This window comes from Dysidea avara, chromosome 11, assembly GCF_963678975.1.
Source record: "Dysidea avara chromosome 11, odDysAvar1.4, whole genome shotgun sequence".
NCBI classification, from domain to species: domain Eukaryota; kingdom Metazoa; phylum Porifera; class Demospongiae; order Dictyoceratida; family Dysideidae; genus Dysidea; species Dysidea avara.
The window spans coordinates 15,774,854-15,783,538 of NC_089282.1; the positions used below are offsets into that span (position 1 = coordinate 15,774,854).

General features: G+C 43.6%; 1 protein-coding gene across 1 annotated transcript; it reads left to right on the top strand.

Moving 5' to 3' along the window:
* The first annotated feature begins 5,573 nt into the window (after positions 1-5,573).
* On the top strand, positions 5,574-6,887 carry LOC136237715 (uncharacterized). The gene has a single exon (XM_066027930.1). It carries the CDS (start codon positions 5,574-5,576, stop codon positions 6,885-6,887), a length of 1,314 nt encoding a protein of 437 aa, XP_065884002.1.
* The last annotated feature ends 1,798 nt before the right edge of the window (positions 6,888-8,685 follow it).

Here is an 8,685-nt window from a genome sequence, read left to right on the forward strand (position 1 = left end):
TGCGTTGTTGCATTGTTGCATTGTTGCGTTGTTGCATTGTTGCATTGTTGCAGTGTTGCATTGTTGCGTTGTTGCATTGATGCAGTGTTGCGTTGTTGCATTGTTGCATTGTTGCAGTGTTGCATTGTTGCAGTGTTGCAGTGTTGCATTGTTGCATTGTTGCATTGTTGCAGTGTTGCATTGTTGCAGTGTTGCATTGTTGCGTTGTTGCATTGTTGCAGTGTTGCATTGTTGCATTGTTGCAGTGTTGCATTGTTGCGTTGTTGCATTGTTGCAGTGTTGCATTGTTGCATTGTTGCAGTGTTGCATTGTTGCATTGTTGCAGTGTTGCAGTGTTGCATTGTTGCGTTGTTGCATTGTTGCAGTGTTGCATTGTTGCATTGTTGCGTTGTTGCATTGTTGCATTGTTGCATTGTTGCAGTGTTGCATTGTTGCGTTGTTGCATTGTTGCAGTGTTGCGTTGTTGCATTGTTGCAGTGTTGCATTGTTGCAGTGTTGCAGTGTTGCATTGTTGCATTGTTGCATTGTTGCAGTGTTGCATTGTTGCATTGTTGCAGTGTTGCATTGTTGCATTGTTGCATTGTTGCATTGTTGCATTGTTGCGTTGTTGCATTGTTGCAGTGTTGCATTGTTGCGTTGTTGCATTGTTGCAGTGTTGCGTTGTTGCATTGTTGCATTGTTGCAGTGTTGCATTGTTGCAGTGTTGCGTTGTTGCATTGTTGCAGTGTTGCATTGTTGCGTTGTTGCATTGTTGCAGTGTTGCGTTGTTGCATTGTTGCATTGTTGCAGTGTTGCATTGTTGCAGTGTTGCATTGTTGCATTGTTGCATTGTTGCATTGTTGCATTGTTGCGTTGTTGCATTGTTGCAGTGTTGCAGTGTTGCATTGTTGCAGTGTTGCGGTGTTGCTGTGTTGCAGTGTTGCATTGTTGCGGTGTTGCATTGTTGCGGTGTTGCAGTGTTGTGGTGTTGCAGTGTTGCGGTGTTGCAATGTTGCGGTGTTGCATTGTTGCGGTGTTGCATTGTTACGGTGATTGCATTGTTGCGGTGTTGCAATGTTGCGGTGTTGCATTGTTGCGGTGTTGCATTGTTACGGTGATTGCATTGTTGCGGTGTTGCAATGTTGCGGTGTTGCAGTGTTGTGGTGTTGCGTTGTTGCAGCGTTGTAGTGTTGCAGTTGTGCGTTGTTGCGTTGTTGCAATGTTGCATTGTTGCAGTGTTGCATTGTTGCAGTGTTGCAGTGTTGCATTGTTGCATTGTTGCATTGTTGCAGTGTTGCATTGTTGCATTGTTGCAGTGTTGCATTGTTGCGTTGTTGCATTGTTGCAGTGTTGCATTGTTGCGTTGTTGCATTGTTGCAGTGTTGCATTGTTGCATTGTTGCAGTGTTGCATTGTTGCATTGTTGCAGTGTTGCAGTGTTGCATTGTTGCGTTGTTGCATTGTTGCAGTGTTGCATTGTTGTGTTGTTGCAGTGTTGCATTGTTGCATTGTTGCATTGTTGCAGTGTTGCATTGTTGCATTGTTGCGTTGTTGCATTGTTGCATTGTTGCGTTGTTGCATTGTTGCAGTGTTGCATTGTTGCGTTGTTGCATTGTTGCAGTGTTGCGTTGTTTCATTGTTGCATTGTTGCAGTGTTGCATTGTTGCAGTGTTGCAGTGTTGCATTGTTGCATTGTTGCAGTGTTGCATTGTTGCAGTGTTGCAGTGTTGCATTGTTGCATTGTTGCATTGTTGCAGTGTTGCATTGTTGCAGTGTTGCATTGTTGCGTTGTTGCATTGTTGCAGTGTTGCATTGTTGCGTTGTTGCATTGTTGCAGTGTTGCATTGTTGCATTGTTGCATTGTTGCAGTGTTGCATTGTTGCGTTGTTGCATTGTTGCAGTGTTGCATTGTTGCATTGTTGCAGTGTTGCATTGTTGCATTGTTGCAGTGTTGCAGTGTTGCATTGTTGCGTTGTTGCATTGTTGCAGTGTTGCATTGTTGCATTGTTGCATTGTTGCATTGTTGCGTTGTTGCATTGTTGCAGTGTTGCATTGTTGCGTTGTTGCATTGTTGCAGTGTTGCGTTGTTGCATTGTTGCATTGTTGCAGTGTTGCATTGTTGCAGTGTTGCAGTGTTGCATTGTTGCATTGTTGCATTGTTGCAGTGTTGCATTGTTGCATTGTTGCAGTGTTGCATTGTTGCGTTGTTGCATTGTTGCAGTGTTGCATTGTTGCGTTGTTGCATTGTTGCAGTGTTGCATTGTTGCATTGTTGCAGTGTTGCATTGTTGCATTGTTGCATTGTTGCATTGTTGCAGTGTTGCATTTTTGCATTGTTGCAGTGTTGTGTTGTTGCATTGTTGCTGTGTTGCATTGTTGCAGTGTTGCAGTGTTGCATTGTTGCAGTGTTGCGGTGTTGCTGTGTTGCAGTGTTGCATTGTTGCGGTGTTGCATTGTTGCGGTGTTGCAGTGTTGTGGTGTTGCAGTGTTGCGGTGTTGCAATGTTGCGGTGTTGCATTGTTGCGGTGTTGCATTGTTACGGTGATTGCATTGTTGCGGTGTTGCAATGTTGCGGTGTTGCATTGTTGCGGTGTTGCATTGTTACGGTGATTGCATTGTTGCGGTGTTGCAATGTTGCGGTGTTGCAGTGTTGTGGTGTTGCGTTGTTGCAGCGTTGTAGTGTTGCAGTTGTGCGTTGTTGCGTTGTTGCAATGTTGCAGTGTTGCGTTGTTATTGATGTGGTAATTCTAGTATTATAATGCTGGTACTAGTTCTCTTTGATGCTGTTCCAGTTCCATTCAGGTCTGGCTTTTATAACTTTCTCCTTGTATATAGCCATGTTATAAACATCAGTAAACTTGTTACAACTGATTTGTAACACTGGTAGCAGCCCTTTGATTTCAAGCACATGTACTAAATGTAATAATAATATGTGACCAGGCCCGCCTTCGAAAATAAGACATGTGGGCACAAACTATACCATCTCACTTAACTGTGGAACTCAGTATTGGAACAACATGTTGTCGTACTGTGACTTACATCACAAGGCAATTAAATGTGCAATAAAAGGTAAATTTATTAGTTCATAATTATTGTGACATTAAAAGTTATGAGTCAAACAATTTCATAAAAGTAGACAAATTTCATGTGACCATATGCCCTATTTTCAGAGGCCCGGTCACATATCTAGGTGTTTATGTACAGGAATTAACTAAAGCTGTGAGTTGAGGCAATTGGAGAGCAAGTTCACTGGACAGACAGTAAGTCAAAGCAATGATATGTTGAATATTTTTGGGTACTCTGCCCTTGAATGATTGTTACAAATTCAGAGTTGGGGTAGTTACGTACTTCATAAAAGGAACTAGTTACTAGTTACTCTTTTCCTATGTAACTTAGCTCCAGTTACAGTTACTTTTCAAACGGTAACTAATACTTCTGTTACTAGTTACTTTTATATGCTTGTTTAGCACCTTTTTAAACACCGTTTTGTGATTAGTGTGCTCAGATATGCCTTAGTACAATGGAAGAAAACTATGCATACATGCATGTGCACATTCTTTAAAGTTATAATTCTGTAGTCATTTTTACTACTTCAACTATTGTTCTCCTTGTTACTCAGGCAAAATTATGAAGAACAATACACAGAATGTGTCTACTTAACTTGGCCATAACATTTATGGTGCAAAAATTAAAGCATATTCTTATTTCATTGTCAGTAACTATATGGAGTTTAAATACCTTTAGACAAAGTTAATGTTGAAGTCGACAACTGTCACCAGTAATAGGGCATCAATAAGAACACTAGTGTATGCACAGTAACACGTGACAAGTCAGTTGTATTTTGAGCGACGATCAAGTGCAAGGCGTCAAGTCATGCCCCCAAAGCCAAAGGAGAAGAATGGTCTGAAGAAGAAGGGAAGCACGAACAAGAGCACCGCAGGAAGAAGGCGACTCCGCCAAATAATTCACCAACACAAGAGGATTCACCCGCCACCACTACGACCGGCAGAAAGAGACGACAAGCCAACAGTACGGGAGGCTCTAGGGCGAAGCAACCGAAGACATGCCCCTTGATGACTGCTGATATCCCAGATATTATCTCAGCAGTAGTACAAGCTCTCCCACCACGAACACAAACTGACCCAGTGAGATCTAGCCGACGGAAAAGAAGCAACCCAGCCGAGACAATCCAACCCACCCAGACTGAGCAGACGTCATGCTGCCGTAGAACTGGAACCCCCGCAAGCCCGGAACCCCAAGACAGCACCGACGAGGAGGATATAGAAAACGAAGACTTCGGTAAGCAACAGTATAAGCTGTACTTTGCATAATCAGTCACTGCATGTGCTACTTTCAAATAAAGAGCACTATGCCCTAGCTTTTGCAGCATGTAATCAAAAAAATTATTTATTTTTTAATAACCCCCCCCCCCCCCCACACACACAGGTGTTCTTATTAATGCTCACCCCCTTGTAAGGCTGCATCATGCTGAATCACTGCCATGTAGCTAATGTGCACATTTGTCTTGCCTGCAGCACCTGATGACCTCCTTAACAGCAGCCGGCTGTCACATATCCCAGAACTTGATGACGAGATTGCCAGCATCGATAGCAATGACACAGAAGATTTGTCCCAAACCGAGAAACTGATATTGATCAGCAATGGGCTACCTCCAATACCAGTAAAACTAGTGAAACGTGTGGAGGATGGTTTATTTGTTGAGATGGCTGAGCTCCTGCCAGGCTACTTGGACACGGCAGATCTTAACACAGACGACCAACATACCAGATCATGGAAGTGACCCCCAGTGTTATTGGATATTATGGATTGGGTGTAGTGTTTTGGGATGTACATTGCCATAGTTTCTCGCCACAAGCCCAAGGGTGTGGCAGATCTCCTGGGATATCAAAGAATCATAATTGGAGCATCCCTGGATTGTCGTGAAGGGAAATGGTTAACTTATGACCGTTGTTTCCGTTTAAAGGCATCTGCTTCTAATCTCAAGCAGTGGTCTACCATAGATATCACCATCTGGAACACAACCTTCCCAGAAAGGGCTATCCGGGGTCATCGACCACAAGGTCCTCCCCCTTACTACCAGCCGAACTCAAACCCTCATTAAAGATCAACACACCAAAACCAACCCTACAACCAAGACAGCCTATATGCCTGGATTGGAATGACAACCCTAACGGTTGCTCTCGGCCTTCCTGCTGCTATGCTCATGTATGCTACAGATGTGTCCATAACCCTAGAGTCACAGATAGGAATCATAAAGTCTCCCAGTGCACTTACAGGCAGCAGGATAGACAGAACAACAACTAGTCTTGACTTGTCTCAATAGGTTTCGGCAAGTGTTTTTTTTTTTCTTTTCTTTTAGTATCTTAACCTTGTACACCATTTGCATAGTGTAAATTCAAAAAGTCATTGGCAGTGATATGGGTATACTTGCATGTTTCACAAGGGCAGCTAGTATACGTGTTGCAGTCAGGGCATATTGTGTGGATATTTAGATATTAACTCAATAAGCGTACGAATGCACCCATAATCGCTTTATGACACAGGTGTTATCCAAATCTATTTCTCTTCAGCAGTGATGTCAGAGCAGCACATTGTTGGCATGCACACCAAGGACTTATGCTGCAGTTACGCTGATTGGATCTCTGCTTGGACTACCCACCTGAAGAGCCAGCCAGCTGATGTCAAAGTACCACCCGTAGCCACTGTAGTTACATCCCCACTTGATGTGAGTAGATGGAAGGAGGCACTTTCAGACCACCCAAATAAGCCACTAACCGACTTCTTTCTTTCTGGAGTCACACAGGGTTTCCGCATAGGCTTCAAGCAACAACTACACCCAATGAAGTCTGCAAAGCGGAATTTATGCTGTGCTCTCCAACACCCCAACACAGTGGAGAAGTACCTGGCTGAGGAGATCGCTTTAGGAAGGGTTGCCGGCCCATTTCAACAGTCACTAGTTCCACACACACATCTTAGCCGTTTTGGAGTCATCCCCAAAAACCACCAACCAAACAAATGGAGATTAATTGTTGACCTGTCTCACCCAGTTGATGGCAGCGTCAATGGAGGGATCCCAAAAGGATTATGCTCACTGAAGTACATCACCATAGACTCGGCAATTGACCAGATCAAACAGATAGGGTATGGCACACTGATGGCAAAGATTGATGTTAAAAGTGCATTTCGCCTACTTCCTGTGCACCCAGCCGATCGCCACCTATTGTCAAATAATCAGATCTTTATTGACACTTGTTTACCTTTTGGGCTACGATCTGCCCCCAAGCTGTTTAATGTCTTGGCTGACCTGTTGTCGTGGATTCTCAAACAAATGCAGGTGACACCAGCCATGTATTATTTGGATGATTTTCTCACCTTGGGCCCACCTGACTCTCCTTTGTGTGCCAACAACCTTCAAAAAATTAAGGACACTTGCTCCAGCTTAGGAATTCCGCTTGCGCTGGATAAGATAGAGGGGCCGTCCCAGCACTTGACATTCCTAGGTATTACCTTAGATACTGAACTGATGCAGGCTCGCCTACCTGAGGACAAGCTTAGTCGACTGCGTAACCAAGTCAAAGCCTGGCTATCCCGCAAAAAAGCTACTAAAAGAGAGATTTTGTCCTTGATAGGTCTTCTACAGCACGCCACTAAGGTGGTAATACCAGGGAGGACCTTTGTCTCTAGAATGTATAAAGCAGCAGCTCGCCTCAAAAGACTATCTCACAGTACAAGGCTCACAGCCGGCTTCCGATCGGACCTCAGATGGTGGCACCTGTTTGCATCCTGTTGGAATGGGATCAGCTTTCTTGACAACTCCTCCCCAGACCACTTCATTGCTACAGATGCGTCAGAGTCCTGGGGTTGTGGTGGGGTCTTTGGACCTCAATAGATACAATTGGCTTGGTCGAAGGAATGGGCATGGAGAGATATCATGGCAAAGGAACTGGTACCAATCGTCTTAAGCTGTGCCGTGTGGGGCCCACTACTGTCAGGCAGCAAGGTTCAATTCAAGCGTGATAACAGTGGGGTGGTAGACTCAATCAACAAGGGCTCTTCTAAGGAGCCATTGGTCATGCATCTTTTACGGTGTCTTTGGTTCTTCTCAGCCTACTTCGGTTTCACAATTGTAGCCTGCCATATTCCAGGGGTGCTGAACACGGCTGCAGTTCAGCTCTCCAGAAACAGATCGGCAGAATTCTTAAAGCTGAATGCACATGTGTCCATCATCCCGGAGGTTATCCCATGTCACTCTTGAAACTCATATCACCACAAAAGCTGGACTGAACATCCCACTCCTTTCAGCGCCACTTCAAACGCTCCATTAAGAAACTTGATGCACCCCTTAATTAATAGGAACTGATAAACACATACCACTATATTGTATAGGCTATATTAATACATTGCATATATGCACACTATTGCTTCTGTTCACTGTGCATTGATATGTACGCATATGTATATTTATATAATATAATATAACAAGCTTGTCTACTGCACCTGTCTATTAAGGGTATTATTTGTGACTGAATTTTGGAAAATCACTCTTATGGTCGTGCCTGAAACAATTAGAATTTTTGAAAGTAGCATGATGCTGTTACTAGCAGAAAGCACTTTTCAAATATTTCTAAAAATTTTCTTGTAATTTAGGGTATCTATGGTTTATTCTACACTTAATTGGGTAGGAATTTAACTTATAATGCTATGTTTCAGAGCTAAATATTTAATGTGTCAAATGTGCCCATAAGGGTGATTTTCCAAAATTCGGTCACATTTACAGATTGCTTCAAACCACCATCCTCGCTAAGAACTGTCTACCTCAATAAACTCCTTGGGAAAGCTCATGAACTACTACACACCGGCCTGGCTAAGTCAAGCAGGAAGACCTATGCGGCAGGTAAAAGAAGATATTCCAACTTTTGCAAGTTGGTGGGAAAAAAGCCAATTCCTACAACAGAGTGCATCCTGACACTATTTGTTACACACTTGGCAACATCTAACACATCACTGAGGACTATAAAGGTCTACTTAGCAGCTGTCAGACACATGCATGTCTGCAAGGGGTTGCATAAGCAGTTCAATTACCAAGTCACTCACTGGCTTCAGCTCATCCTAAGGGGAATTAAGAAGCGTCAAGCTGGCAGGCGTTTCACCAAACCACGCCTGCCGATCACCATTCCCATTCCACGCAGCATCAAAACTGCATTGTCAAAAGAAGCCCCCTCTTACGACAGCACTACATTCTGGGCTATGTGCTGCCTTGCCTTCTTTGGCTTTCTAAGGGTCAGTGAGTTCACTATCCCTGCAGAGAATTCATATGATTCATCCTGCCACTTATCACTTGGTGATATTGCAGTTGACAACAGAACAAAGCCCCATTTACTGCAACTCTTTCTTAAGCAATCAAAAACTGACCCATACAAGCAGGGTACCGAAGTATACATGGGCACCACTGATAGTATGGTCTGCCCAGTAAAGGCAGTTCTATCTTATTTGCAAAAAAGAAATACCCAGCCAGGACCACTCTTCGTCACCGAGAAGGGAAAAGGCTGGACCAGGAGCACGTTCTGTGCAAGACTCAAATCTGTGCTACATAAGCTTAAGTTAGACAATAACTGCTATAATACTCACAGCTTCCGCATTGGCGCAGCAACCTCTGCTTAACTAGCTCAACTACCAGATGATCATGT